At 31.7% G+C, this 16,312-nt stretch overlaps 1 protein-coding gene across 1 annotated transcript in view; it reads left to right on the forward strand.

Moving 5' to 3' along the window:
• The window catches only part of LOC134719049 (aminopeptidase N-like), a 38,571-nt gene that overhangs the window by 19,964 nt on the left and 2,295 nt on the right, over positions 1–16,312 (forward strand). Inside the window, exons 12-19 of the mRNA XM_063581986.1 lie at positions 1,030–1,130; positions 1,802–1,941; positions 2,832–2,887; positions 3,889–4,036; positions 8,560–8,636; positions 9,886–9,996; positions 12,800–12,967; positions 14,602–14,742. Of these exons, the coding sequence (XP_063438056.1) occupies positions 1,030–1,130; positions 1,802–1,941; positions 2,832–2,887; positions 3,889–4,036; positions 8,560–8,636; positions 9,886–9,996; positions 12,800–12,967; positions 14,602–14,742 (942 nt within the window). The remainder of the gene's footprint in view (positions 1–1,029; positions 1,131–1,801; positions 1,942–2,831; positions 2,888–3,888; positions 4,037–8,559; positions 8,637–9,885; positions 9,997–12,799; positions 12,968–14,601; positions 14,743–16,312) is intronic.

The following is a 16,312-nucleotide window of genomic DNA, read 5'->3' on the forward strand; positions in this document are numbered from 1 at the left end:
CAGAAACCAATTACATAACAATTGATTATGTAATAGTTATGTCATAATGAAATTATCACAATTTGAAAGATTAATCTTTCTTCTTTCTTTTGGTACCTCATTTATAAAATATAAGGAGGATGGAATGAATTACATCATTTTAAAGTTATCAAATTGGGAGTGAAAAAAATCTTTGTTTTGTGCTACCTTATATGGCCCAAATGAATAAGCAATATAGAAAAATTGAATAAAAGTTAAAGAAACAAGAAATGTAGAAAACCTCATCTGGAATCTTATATAAATAAACTTACCCTATGCACCAAAGTTAGCATTTTTTTTTATCCATACACAAACGTTAAAATCCTATGAATTGTGTCATTTATTCAGCATGGCTGATACAGCAACACAAATTGTAATTAGCTATCATAACTTCAGAAATGGAGGTAAAATGTCCCTTAACCCATGTCTACAACATTGTAAAAAGGTAAGTTCCACTGAAATTACAGAATGTGCTCAACAAATCATGTGTACATGAACAATGTTGGAACACATGTTCGTTCCCTACTTTGTTGGTTCTTCTTCTTTTGGTTGTGTTGCTGATAAGACATTCGATAAGAGCATATAGTGTTTTCAAGTAAGCTATAAAAGAATTCTCGGAAAAGAAATCAAATGTCTACACACAGATAAAGCTGCAGATTTAGTATATTATCATAAATTTGAATACAAACAAAGCAAAATATGAAGGAATCACGTAAGTTAAATAAAACAATGCCAGGCCAAGTGCATTGGCAGGATAGTTAGGAAATAAGGCTAAATGAAGTAACTTTCTATTTCAATTTGCATTATTGACTTTGTGTGATAAAGAGAAACAAACGATACAAATAGAACATTCAATCTCATAAATCGAAAATAAACTAAGAACGTCAAGACAAAACACCCAAAAAGACCTATTCGCAAACCGTAGTCTACAAAAAATGTGACAGACAAAGCCATTCAAGGGTACTGTATTTTGATCATATATGTTGACAATAACTGTAATTTTTTTTATAGATATAAGTGGGTTATACCTGTGACGTTTACTACAAGTCTTAATTTACGTTTTATTCAATCAGCTACGGACATAACTTGGATGGATATACATCATTCAGATGGTAAATATTTTTTTTTATCATTCATACGTAACAAAGAAGGAAAGAAATACCATCAGTTTGTGGTTTCAATATTTACACAACATCAGGACAACTGATTAATGCTTCTTACCAAAAGGATAAAGGTTAATAACCATAAAGTTATAGTACAGAGAAACAAAAGCAGATACAATTGTAAATTTTTACTTAGCATGACATCACTGTGACTTTTAGATAAATAACAGAAATAAAACACTGTTTCTTTGCTTTTGGTGTGTTTTTTTGTTTGTTTTTGTAATAAAGATTTGTATAAATATGACTTTGCATATTCATACATACAGTATTTCATGTACCTGTTGTACTGTGTCAATCTAAATGTCAAATTATATAAGACTCTGTTTTGTCTGATTGCAACTATGACAATTTAATTTTATAATACTGAATATGATATAAAATGTATCTTTTATGTGTGGCGATCCTGACTTTGCATATAAGCTTGGCTCGGACAAATTTCAGAAAAGCGCTTTACACGTTCGAAATCTAAAACGCATGATTCTTTTATAAGCATGTTAATAAATGATGGTTCAGATTTTGTTCCCAAACATATAGTTTTTAAGCAATTTTCAAATGAGAAGTAAGAAAAGGCAATATGCTAGTATTCTGTTATAGTTGTATTATTGGAAACTTTTTTTCAGTAACCATCTCCAGTGCAATGAGTGGGTCATCGTCCAATGATTGGTACATAGGAAATGTAATGCAGAACGGCTACTACAGGGTGAATTATCCGGAGGAGAACTGGATCAAACTTATCCAGCAACTCAAAACAGACCATACGGTAATGGTATAGGTCAACCGATACCTACACTAGTTACATATTTTTTTAGTCTTTCGTTTGGTTTTCAGACTTGTTCACTACTGTGCGTTCAAAACTCTTCAATCACTTTCAGCAAATTAAGATCTGTTTTGTCTTTGTTCAATCAGTTCCATAGACGTTATATATTGACCTGTATATTTTATTATCATACATAACTGTTTGCAATGCTACTGAGTAGTATTAAGTTGACTACGCATTCTTCTGAACGTTACGGATCTGACATCAGTGAATACTCTGAAGATAGATCAAAAGACGGACCGTGAATGAATGATTTATTGTTCATCCTGTCCAGACCATGTTGAAATCAATTTGATCGTTTCAAACTAAAATATAGTTAAGAAGGGATAAATCAAATTGAGTACATATAGATTCCATCACTGTCTCTAAAGCTAACGACATATTATCACTGCTGCAAGTTCGATTTCATAACGTTGCTGCTTATTTTTACTGAAAACGTAACTGTCAGCATTAAGAAGTATTGATTGTGCGATTTCTCAATGCTTTTAGACGATGTGACGTACACAAAGATTGCATCGTTCAATGTCATTTCATCGGGTGTGGTATATCTTTTTCGTGAAGTCATAAAAACAAACAAAGAGAAAACAACCACATTTGACACTAGTAGTAAACGATGATCAATTAATTACTAAGATCAAACGAGCAACATTTATATTATCGAACAAATAATTAATCGGTTCGGAAAAACATTAAACCGGTTCATAATTAGCGAAATTCAATAATAGTTGGATGGTGAAAAAACGTTCAGACATCGGATATTTTTGTTTTTTGTTTTTTTAAGAACAATATTGTTTTATTTAAGTCAAATACATGTACCCTGTATATACTTTTAGATTATTCCTCCTATTAATAGGGCACAGATAATAAACGATGCATGGAATCTTGCTAAGTGAGTATACAATGTCAATCGTCATCCAACTTATTCTGCCGATGTGTTTAACAATATCTTAAATTTAATTTACTTGATATAAAATAAATATATTTGAGTCAATTATGAATTGTATCTTTGAGTTGAATCAGTCAATAACAAGAATGTGTCCACCATACACGGATGCCCACCTCGCACTATCATTTTCTATGTTTACTGGACCGTGAAATTGGAATATATTCTCTAATTTGGCATTAAATTAAAAATGCTCTCATCTAAGGGAACATGTATACTAAGTTTCAAGTTGATTGGATTTCAACTTCATCAAAAACTACCTTGACCAAAAACTTTAACCTGAAGTGTAACAGACGGACGAACGAACAGACGGACGGATGGACGAACGGACGCACAGACCAGAAAACATAATGCCCCTCTACTATCGTAGGTGGGGAATAAATAATTGCGAAAAGAAATGCAAACATCACATCTATATTGCATTGAATAAGTAATTGTTGTATATGATATACAGCAATGTTTACCTAGACACTAGTCTGCTGGGTAATTTGATGCCAACAAGCAAATTTGTTGCATAAACATTGTTACCGTTACTTTGTTTATTACCCTTCTCGTTTATATTTTTTTTTTCGATTAATAGATACTTGTGTAGTATATGAAGTTGATGTAGGTTCATTAATTTGTATCTGCATATCGGCAATTGACAACTATATAAGAACGCAAGTCGATCTTACAAGCAATACCGTACGTAGGTTCTTCGGTAGTCCATGATGAATTAGGTAATGTATCACATTGAAAATTAAAATGTAGATTTATTGGATATGGGAAGAAGCCTTACAACAGGTCAAGGCCGGATCCCACAAAGAGTTGCAGCATGTTTTTTTAATGCCTTAAGAGCGTAGGTATCATCGAACACGTGGGTGATGTTAAAGCTTTTTAGCTCTGCTATAATTTTGAACAAATGTACGATTTAGTTTATTTTTGATATTGTGTTTTGTCTTTTACAGATCAGGAGATGTGAATACTTATATTGCATTGCAAACCTTAGACTATCTGGCAAAAGAGGATAACTATGTACCATTAAGAGCTGCTTGGACGGAAATATTGTATCTACGTGAAGCTGTCATTGAAACAGATCTTAACAGTACATTTTTGGTAAGTATATAGGTATGTCTTCGATTTGGATGCTGAGCAAATGGCAGTTATGTTGTCATTTTAATACAAAAACAAAGCAGCTACCTTCTCAAATACAAGGCTCTTTACTTCAAGAAGCAACTATAATGTTTCTTGTAAGGTTCTTAAGAAAGATAATATGTGTTTAATGACCTTTGAAAGATCCCAAATTAAAAAAATGGAAAGCTATTTAGAGAAAATAAGCGACCTCACTTAATCTTATTCATATAAACCATTTCATGCTCCCTTAACACTATTTGACAATGCATGCAAAACATATCATCAAGTTTTTTTTTTTATCTTTATCGAGTTATTAAAAATTATACAATATGCTTTATTTCAAAAACACTCTGTCACATTGACATGTGAAACAAGAGGTAAATTGCAAAATTCAATCACATACAATTAAAGAAATAAATAAAAGAACTTAGAAATGAAAGAGCCACGTTTTTAATGATATGCGTCCAAATCGTCAAACGATGCCGTATATACCATGGGAACTGATGTGAAATGCTTTGTTTGTGATTATTTTGAAGTTATGTTTAATTTTTTTTTTTGAATTTCTGTTCTATTCTGGTTTTATTTATTTTCAGAAAGGAAACTATATAGGATTAATAACCAATTGTTCAGAGAACAATTGAAGGTCTTTCCATCAAAACAATGTATTTTAATATGAAAGGTGTAAAATTAAGTTTAAAATGTCATTTCAATCGTCAAATGATAGCTTATTGTACGCTGATTCCAAAAATATATGATATCTAAACAATATTTTTTTAGATAAGGGAGATTATATCTTACTTCCGGTTTGACAAAGACTATTTCCGATAATATTTGACTATTTACTTGACACCGATTCCAAAAAATCTTGTTCTATATACTTTTATATTAATACAGTACAATAAATAGCTACTTCCGGTTAACACAAGGTCACTTCCGGTTGTTTTTTCAAGGTTAAATGGTTTGATACCGTTTGCCAAAAGTCTCATGGCTTTATCATGTATACACATGAGGTAAAAGCAAAGGTCAAAACCTAGAACGTCAAGTTAAGCTATGACCTTGAGATCAATTTCAAGGTCATTAACCAAGAACCTCAAATCAAAAGACCATAGGTCTTAATTATGTTTAGTTAATGAGTTCTATCACCATATGCGTATTTTTAAATACCGAAGGGGAGAAAACTCCCTTTAACATTTAACGTACCCTTGAAATTAAAATTTACGTGTTACGACATGTCGCAACAAACAATTTAGAAAAAATAATTTGTCGATATCTTTTACGGTTTCTGGAAATGAGTGGAAATGAGCCAAATTCAAAAATTAGAATATGACTTTGACCTTTGACCTTGACATAATTTTCATTTTTTTGGACCAAGGATTCAATCAAAAGATCCTAGGTCTCTTGCAATTATGGTTTACAAGATAGAAATGCATATCACTTATATCAAATGCATAAGGGGAAATAACTCTCATATGGAGCGTTCATATCGCTTCGGTCAAAATAGGACAAATCATGCGAAGGATATAATAAGCAATTATGTAAAATAGATTTGTGATAATCTTTTAAGGTTGCAAAGGAGTTGTGCACACAAAGAAAACAGTATTTGGGGAGATAACTCCTACAAAGAAAAGTATTCGGTTACGCAGGGTAAATTTCAAAAGCGCATAAACTGTTTGATATCATATACCAAATATCTAAGCGACATGAAGCGAAACAAATATTTATCGCAAGAACAAAATTAGGCGGAAGAAAAAAAAAATAAAATTAAAAAACCAATTGTTCAGAGAACAATTGAAGGTCTTTCAATCAAAACAATGTATTTTATTGATATGCAAGTTGTGAAACTAAGTTTAAAATGTCATTTTAATCGTCATATGATAGCTTCTAGTACGCTGATTCTAAAAATATATGGTTTCCATACATTTTTTTTTTAAATAAAAGAGATAATTTGTTACTTCCGGTTGAAAAATGTTACTTCCGATTATATTTGAATATTCAATTGACACTGATTCCAAAAACATCTGGTTGGTTCTATATACTTTTATATTAATAAAGCAAAAAAAATACATACTTCCGGTTTACAAAAGGTCACTTCCGGTTGTCTTTTTTTAGGGGTTAAACTGATTGATACCTTTTTCCAAAAGTTTCATAGCTTAATCATGTATACATATAAAATAAAAGCAAAGGTCAAAATCTAGAACGTCAGATTAAGCTATGACCTTGAGATCAATTTCAAGGTCATGAACTAAGGACCTCAAATCAAAAGACCATAGGTCTTAATTATATTTGGTTAATGAGTTATATCACCAAACGCGTATTTTTAGATGCAAGAGTGGAGAAAACTCCCTTTTACGTTCAACGTATCCGTGTAATAAAAATTTATGTGTTACGACATGTTGAAATTAACAATTTAGTAAACATAATTTGTTGATATTTTATACGGTCTTTGGATATAAGTGAAAATAAGCCAAATTCAAATATTAGAATATGATCTTGACCTTTGACCTTGACCTAATTTTCATTCTTTTGCACCAAGGACCTCAAATCAAAAGATACTAGGCTTCTATCACTTATGGTTTATAAGATAGAAATGCATATCACTTATATGCATAAGGGGAAATAACTCTCATATGGTGCTGTCATATTGCTTCGGTCAAAATAGGACAAATCATGCGAAGGATATAACAAGCAATTTTGTAAAATAAATTTGTTGTTATCTTTTACGGTTGCGAAGGAGTTGTGAACACAAGAAAAATAGTGTTTGGGTAGATAACTCCTACAAAAAAAAGTATTCGGCTACGCTGGGTAAATTTGAAAAGCGCATAAACTGTTCGATATCATATACCAAATATCAAAGCAACATATTGCGAAACAAATGTTTATCGCAAGAAAAAAATTAGGCGGAAGAAAAAAAAAAGCAATCAGAAGAAAAACAATAGGTCTTTCCACAGAAAAGTGGAAAGACCTAATAATCAGAAGAAAAACAATAGGTCTTTCCACAGAAAAGTGGAAAGACCTAATAATCAGAAGAAAAACAATAGGTCTTTCCACAGAAAAGTGGAAAGACCTAATAAGCATACATATCATCAGGGTTATTATTATTATTTAATAGATGATATTCAAAAGGAACGTTTTCAAGTCTTGCAATGAACTACAATTCAAAACTAAACGGGGACAACTTTTGGATATCGGTACAAGTGGTGCACGTAGGACATACCTAAAGTCAAATTTTTGATAGATATAAGAAAATATGGTACGAGATAACTAGCTATACAAGTCGCAATTTACAAAAGTGAACCATTACAGGTCAAAGTATGGTCTTCAACACGGAGCCGTGGATCATAGATCATCTTAGCCGTATTTGGTAAAACTTTTAGGAATATTTTGGTCCTCAATGCTCTTCAACTTCGTACTTTGTTAGGCATTTTAAACTTTTTTTTATTAGAGCGTCACTGATGAGTCTTTTGCAGACGAAACCGCGCGTCTGACGTAAGTGTAATATTTTAGTCCTGGTATCTATGATGAGTTTATTTACACCGAACAGCAAGAAACAACGGGCCCCAGAAATTACTAGTCTAAAACCATTCCAAAACAAGAACTATCTTAAAATAAGATATCCGACGTATTTAAAAAATGTTTAAAACTATCATTTCGATAACCTTCAGAAGCACAATGACTTAATGATGCACCATTTAAATAACGTTTTCTCTGTTTGTGTTGAGTATTCTCGGTCCTCGTATCTTTCTGTTTACATTCACCAAATCCCCGCGGAAAACTCACATGCGTAGGTGCGTTCTTAAAGTCGGTGTACGTTCGTACAACAAAGTTTACATAAACTATTTACATTAAAAATTATATGATTATCCCGAATAACCAGCTGTCATGGATGCAAAAAGCTATTGGAGAAACAATTATTTAAATAAAAATATAAATCCTAGTCAGATCTAGTTCAAATATTTATAGTTTTTCACTTGCTTTCCATCACGATATTATTAACAAGACGTTTTTTCAAACACAACCAAATCACCCACCATGACAGCATTTTGTCTAATCACAGAAAGGATTCTCGAGCATGCGTATTCTGTTGCCATAGTTAAGCGTCCTTCAGTTCAAAGGGCACAAACCGAAACTATACCGACTACGTCGGGAAAAAAAACCCAACGGTATAATCTATATAAAAAAGTACGAAAAACGATAAACACTTATGAACCACATCAACAAACTATACCACTGAAAATCAGGTTCCTATTGAGTAAGTACGTTCCTTTGGTGTCACTTGTTTCTCTTGTATTCCCAAAGAGTATAAAGGAGCCAAGTCTTAGATTGAATAACCCGAAATTTGAAGACAAATACAATCCAAAGATAACGTCAGCAATGATTTTCAATAGGTTAAGTTAAAAATGTTTAATTACTGTATATTAATATAAAACATGTATCCAGTATATAAACTTGAAAGAGAATATTATAGTTGCAATATGACCTAGTTATAATTCATAGTTTTGTTGTAGAAAGTTGTAAAGAGAATATTTTCGAAGCAATTCAATATGATTGGAATGGATAATACAGGTGCTGGGCATACAGAAACGTAAATATATAATTAGAAAAATAATAGAAAAAATCAATATAAAAAAGGAAATATTGATTACATATAATGAAGCCCTCCGAAGGTTTCCTTTGTGGGTATTGCAAATCGTTAATCATTATTTATCAAGAATTATTTGTGTCCATTAATGTCAAAACTATCTGATGACTTCTTGAAGGAGTTATTTTCCTTAAATGTCAAATTTTATAATTTTGTTTCATATGTGCCAATTATTTGGAAAATTATCAAAGATAGAGAGATAAATGATCAACAAGAAAAGATCTATGAATTAGTATGCATGGCTGAATTCGTTAGAAGAAAGAAATTCCAAATAGCAAAAGTAAACAAAAAACAAAAAAATCATGACTGCCATCTTTAATCGAATTGATATCGGAGATGTTGCCCTTTAACGTAGATTTTTTTACCATGTTTGTTCAAGATGTTGCTTTATATCTTTAAAAGAAAAATAGATATAAATGTAAATGCATCTGAAAAACTTAAAATGAAAAATTGATCATCAGGCTTACATCTGTAAATTTGTAAACATGACTGAAATTGGCATTCACTCTTTTAGTTGCTACCCTTTCGTGATTTAAAAAAGGGTTATTGTAAAGATGTAAGCCAGGCTCTTGATAGCCTCTTTTTCTATTTTTTCTTTTATACATATATCATTTGTCTGGATGAAATGTATTCATAGTTTATTTGGATTGATGAATATATCTGTCTTTATCTATTGGGCCTATATTTTTCGTTTCTTTATTATTTTGCCCTCAATTCCCCATTTTGCCAATGATGAATGAAGCGACTTGACAAGAAATGTTGTCGTTTAAGGTTCGCTTCTCAATGACAAGTTAATTAACTTTTCAAACCACTAGTATACATTGAAAGGCGATTATTAAAGTACTCAAAAGAGCAAAACAAAATTATAGGTCAATGTGCTCGTTTTTGAGATATTAGCCATTTAAATTTTGGCTGGAAAATATTCTCTCTTGACTTTTCGTAGCTTTACCATTGACAAGTTTAAGTTCTCAAAAACTTTTAAAAAAGAATTGAAATTTTATGAGACCTTAACAGATAGCTTATCATTATACATGTAAAAGAATTAAAATAATGGGGGCCAATGGGCAAATTTTTTAAAGGCATTCATATGAATAAAACCATAGGATTCCGAAAATCTTGCATATTTTTTTTAATAAAAGGGACATGTGTAGCACGACTGCTTACAGCAATCTTTTTTTTATTTATTTTCTAGAATGACACGACGTGCGATTGTTCGTTTTGCATGTTTCTATGAGAGCGAGGAATGTATTCGAAACTGTACAGATATCTTTAAAAAGTATATGGACAATCCAGACGAAAATCCGTAAGTTCTTAGCACAATAACCATATATATTTAACTCGGTCTATTGAGTGTTCATGTATTGTTATTCCAAACAAAGCCTCGGAGGTCAAAGGAAATATTTAGAATAAATATATCTCATGTTACATTCCTAAACAATTTAAGATTTATTTTAACAGTACGGAGTTGTAAAGTGTTAGTGGTGATGAGAAAAAAGTAAAATCACAATAATACTGAACTCCGAGGAAAGTTGAAAACGGAAAGTCCGAAATCAAATGGCATAATCAAATGATAAAACACATCAAACGAATGGACAACAACTGTCATATTGATGACTTGATAGTTTCTTAGGCAAAGTTGGTCTTAGATGAATTTGGCAATTTATTTTAGGTATTTTTTTATATATATAGCTCTTCAACGGTTTCGGTACTTATACATCTTCGGATTTCAAATGTTTGGCTTTGAGCGTTCCTGATGAAGGTAAATCCAGAAAAGCGCTTCGGACGCAAGAAATTAATATCGTGTTGTTTTCAATATTCTAAATTATATCTTGCCATACACATGACTGTTGGTGTTGTATACTTGTTCCATATTCTATTGTGCCATACACATGACTGTTGGTGTTGTATACTTGTTCCATATTCTATTGTGCCATACACATCACTGTTGGTGTTGTATACTTGTTCCATATTCTATTGTGCCATACACATGACTGTTGGTGTTGTATACTTGTTCCATATTCTATTGTGCCATACACATGACTGTTGGTGTTGTATACTTGTTCCATATTCTATTGTGCCATACACATGACTGTTGGTGTTGTATACTTGTTCCATATTCTATTGTGCCATACACATGACTGTTGGTGTTGTTTACTTGTTCCATATTCTATTGTGCCATACACATCACTGTTGGTGTTGTTTACTTGTTCCATATTCTATTGTGCCATACAAATGAATTTTGCAGGAATTTTGTCATACCAATGACGTTTCCAAGAGTTTCAATTTCTATGTTGCAATAAAAACGACTGTTAAAGGAGTTTACACATTCTTTTTTACAGACAAATGACTGTTGGTGGAGTATACATATTATACTACCTTACATACGAATTACTTTTGCAGGTGTTTCCATATTCTAATTTGCCATTCAAATGAATTGTGTAGGAGTTTTGTCATACCAATGACGTTTACAAGAGTTTCAATTTCTATGTTGCAATTAAAACGACTGTTAAAGGAGTTTACACATTCTATTTTACAGACAAATGACTGTTGGTAGAGTATACATATACTACCTTACATACGAATAAAAGGAGTAGGTTCGGTAAGGACCGATTTTGGGTCCTCTGACGAAAGATTTTGACCCCCTTTTAAACACTTAATTGGCAATTTTCATCTGATTCAATTAGTTTTACTTTATGTGAAAGATTTTAACTGATTTAGACATTAAAAACGATCCGAATTAAGCTCAATTAATTTTTTTTTCAAAAATGACCGTGGCCGCATCCGTGTTCATCCTCAACCTTTATATATGTTATGTATTATCATCAAATACAACTTACATTTCATTATGTAAGACAAAGGATGAACACGAATGCGGCCACTTTCGTTTTACACGAAAACCGTCTGAAAATGAACTAAAATGCTATAATTGTGAAGATTTTAGTAATTTAGCATGAGTAATTGCGAACCCAATTGAACCTTTCCATTGATTCATCTGATAGTTACCTGTCCATTTAAACTTTTAGCAGTTCTATTGTCCCATCTAACAAATACAACAGGTATTGTTCTCTGAATAGTTTATTCACCAGGACCTTTCTTCTGAGAGAAATCTATCACTCATTGATTAATCTACCAGAGTAAAAAGTTTATCTGCTAAATTGATGGAAATTACATGTTTCACATAAAAAAAAATGCCTGTGATTTTGATTTTATAAAAATATATTGAATATTGTTTTCAATCTGTTCAAAATAAATAATAATTTAATCATAAAAAGTTTGTTTTAAAGAAAAAAACTATTGTTCGTATGAAAATTTGCATCTTTTAGTTTTTGTTAAGTCATAAAATACTTTTAAGAAGGCCTTTATGTATAAACATCAACATTTTTAGGTTTTTTTATCAATTTTTTTTTCGAAATAAGAACAATGTTTATTTTTTATTAGAAATCAACTTTTATTAATGTTTGAATAAGTGTTTATATTCAACAGATTGAAAATATAATACATTCAAACTCATATACAGTTTTTTTTATGAATAGTAAACATGCTATTTCCATCTAATTTAGCAGATAAACATTTTACTCTGGTAGATTAATCAAGGAGTGATAGATTTCTCTTAGAAGAAATTTAAAGGTCTGAGTGAATAAACTATACAGAGAACAATACCTGTTGTATTTGTTAGATGGGACAATAGAACTGCCAAAAGTTTAAATGAACAGGTAATTATCAGGTGAATCTATGAAAAGGTTCAATTGGGTTCGCCATTATGGTGCTAGTATCCTACATATGTGCATTGCATTGTCAAAACCAACCCACATTTATGTAGCAGAAGCATTTTACTGTCCAATGAATAACCAAACGATTACATTTTATTTTTTTTGTAAAACTGCTATATTTTGGGGCCCAAAAGGGGTCTTACTCAACCTTCTCCTTTGGTCTTACTGGACCTTCTCCTTTGCAGGAGTTTCCATATTCTATTTTGCCATACACACGACTGTTGGAGCAGTTGACTTTTTCTATTTTATATACAAATACTGTTGACGGAGTTAACATATTCTATTTTACAGACAAATGACTGCTGTACGAGTATAACTTTATAACTTATTTTACAGAATCGACGTCAATCTACGTTGGACTGTTCTTTGTACAGCTGTTCGAAATGGTGGTCTTAAGGAATATGAACTTCTAGAAAGAAAGTATAAAGCATCGGATATTTCATCAGAGAAGTCTACACTTCGTTACGCCTTGTCGTGCAGTAAAGATGTAAACATTATACGAAGGTAATTCATGCATAATCTAAATTAGGTTTTCCTTTGAATTTTGAAGTGCGTTAATTATTTTGATAATATTAATAGATATATGTGGTATGAGTGCTAATGAGACATCTCTCCATCCAAATAACAATTTAAAAAAAAAGTAAACCGTCATAGGTCAATGTACGCCCTTCAACACGGAGCTTTGGCTTAAGTATGTTACAAATATTAAATCTTCATTTTGAATTTTCTTTTAATAACTCAAACAGAGATTATTTTTTTTCATCAAAAGATAAAACTGACAAAACCAACAGCTAAATTCCCATTTGATATAATCGCAAAGTGTTACTTACAAAATAATTTACGTGCCAATTTTAATAAAGAAGATCAATGGAAAATCCTTCAATAGTTAAATATGAGAAGAATTTAGAATAATTGTTTAAAATGAGCAAATATTAGTTAACCGATGAAAAAGAGCATACATCGATTGAGAAATATAGATTCTTACACTGCAACAAGTGTATTACGATATTTCTCCACTCGAGACAGTTAAATTTTATTATTTTAAGCGCGAGGCTTGCCGAGCCCTTTAAATAATAAAATTTTATCTGACGAGAGTGGAGAAAAATCGTAGTACACGAGTTATAGTGTCGGAATCTGTTTCTCTAATGGTTTTTATCGTTCTTTTTCAAAGATTTTCAGAAAATTGTGCTCTTTATAAGCGACATCATCAGGCAATGTCGCCTTTTTTCATGACGTCACAATAGGAAAATTGAGAAGAAAACAAAACATTTTGACGTCATCATCAAATTTCGACTTATCATTTGCCGAAAACAGATTTTTCACTAGTGAGGAGAAATATTTTTCTCACACCGGTCAGAAAATGTGAAAATAGCACAAAAATTAGAGAAGTTATTATTCAATATTGTTCAAGGCCAAAAAAAAAGAACAAATCTTATCATCAAACGAAATCTGAAAAAGCTGTAACCTCTCCACTGCGGTAAATTGAGTACTTTTAAGACATTTCGTTGCAGTCTATAAAGATAGGTTCAGTCTAAATTCAGACTGTTCAGTTGTTGTTATTAACCTAATAATTTACCTAATTGTTTTTATGTAACAAATAAAAATATATTAAAAATGCTATCAAGCAGTACTGAATAGTACCGAATTTACAGTATGAATGTATCAGACAAATCATTGAATCTTTTCAAAAAGCATACCATGCAGACTTTTTACATTTTGATTAGATCAAAAGGACCGTTAAAGATTAAAATTCTTTGACAAGTGAGAAATATTTAAATAATAAAAATACCAAACTCCACGAAAAATTCTATACTGAAAGTTCCAAAGCAAATAGCGAAATCAAAAGCCCTTACACATCAAACGAATGGATAACGACTGCCATATTCCTGATTTGGTACATGCTTTTTCTTACGCAGAAGAATGGTGGATTGAACCTGATTTTATAGCTAGCTAAAACTACCACTTGAAACTCGAATAATAGGATTTATTTATTTTTTTTTCAGAAAAAAAAACATTCGAAAATTATTATCTTTACGTATGAGAAAAATCAAATGGATCCATACTCGAAGTTTCACGAGAGAACATTACATTAAATTATTATTTTATACACAGCTACGTCATCTTGCATTTTACTGTAGGTATTTGAAAAACATTTTGCATACTGAGGACGTTCCAAAGGAAGATGCCGTAAAAGCTGTTCTACATATTTCTACAACAGAAATCGGTCGTCTGCAAGCGTTAGAATTTATCAAGGGAAATTGGGATGTTATTTTTAATAGGTATGTACACTTAAGAAAGTAATCAGTGTTTTAGTAGCATGACTTTTAAAAGATACCATTTTTTTTTACACAGGCACAAGACCATTGTTTCTTCTACTTGGTAAACTTTTCAGGAGTTATTTTCTTTCTTGTATTACAAATCTCATAACTTGTTTTTAAGTAGAATCGAAGTGCATTTCAAAATATTCAACATTGAATAACTTGTATTCAGTAACTTTATACCGGTTAGTTATGTATTTTTTCAGTATAATATGAAAAATATTTGCTACAGTATGAATGTTTTAATTAGACAATATGTAGACATATGTAGACACCTGTCGGTGCTTACTGAGCAAATACTTTCCTGATGAAATCTTCAGTTTCCCTTGCAATTTGGAAATACTTAGTTTTACACACTTAACTTATAGAGTCTTAACAAAACGTCTTCCAAGTGCTCCACAAAACCTCTTTCTAAATTATTAACATCCATTTTATCAGCAATCAAAGACGGACTTCAAAGTTATTGTGAAACTGCCTATTCTAGAGGTGGCGTGAATCAGATGTGGATACTTAAAAATTCCGAAGATCTTTTAGAGTACATACAATCTAACACTCTTTCATCTTGTAACAGTATTAAAACATTTGACTTCTCTACTCTTTACACAACTATTCCACATTCCAAACTTAAAGACAAATTAAAAGAGTTGGTATTACTTTGCTTCATAAAAAAAGAATGGCCAACGTAGATACAAGTATCTTGTCTTAGGGAGGGATAAATCCTACTTTGTAAAGAATCACTCTGATTCAAACAAAAAATTCTCTGAAACCGATATTATCAAGATGCTTGATTTCTTGATTGACAACATATTTGTTACGTTCGGAGGACGTGTTTTTCAACAGACTGTCGGCATCCCAATGGGAAAAAACTGTGCCCCTCTACTTGCTGACTTGTTTCTTTATCATTATGAGGCTGACTTCATGCAGGAACTTCTTAGGAAGAAAGATAAGAAGTTAGCAATATCCTTTAACTCTACTTTCCGCTATATAGATGACGTTCTTTCACTAAACAATTCAAAATTTGGTGACTATGTGGAACGCATCTATCCCATTGAATTGGAGATAAAGGATACTACAGATACAGTTAAGTCAGCTTCATATCTTGACTTACATCTAGAAATTGACAATGAGGGTCGGTTGAAGACAAAACTTTACGACAAAAGAGATGATTTCAGCTTTCCAATTGTGAACTTTCTAAGTAGCAACATTCCAGCAGCACCTGCATACGGGGTATATATCTCTCAATTGATACGATATTCCCGTGCTTGCATTTCCTATCATGATTTTCTTGATAGAGGGTTACTGCTCACAAGGAAGCTATTAAATCAAGAGTTCCAAATGGTGAAGTTGAAATCATCCCTACGTAAATTTTACGGACGCCATCACGAGTTGGTTGACCGTTATGGAATAACCATTTCACAAATGATATCGGATATGTTCCTTACGTCGTAACTACAATCCCCTTCCCTTTCATGAATTTGAACTACCGATTTAGACTATTTACCCGATTTGTAATCACATAAGCAACACGACG

The sequence above is a fragment of the Mytilus trossulus genome, chromosome 5 (assembly GCF_036588685.1).
Source record: "Mytilus trossulus isolate FHL-02 chromosome 5, PNRI_Mtr1.1.1.hap1, whole genome shotgun sequence".
Lineage (NCBI taxonomy): Eukaryota > Metazoa > Mollusca > Bivalvia > Mytilida > Mytilidae > Mytilus > Mytilus trossulus.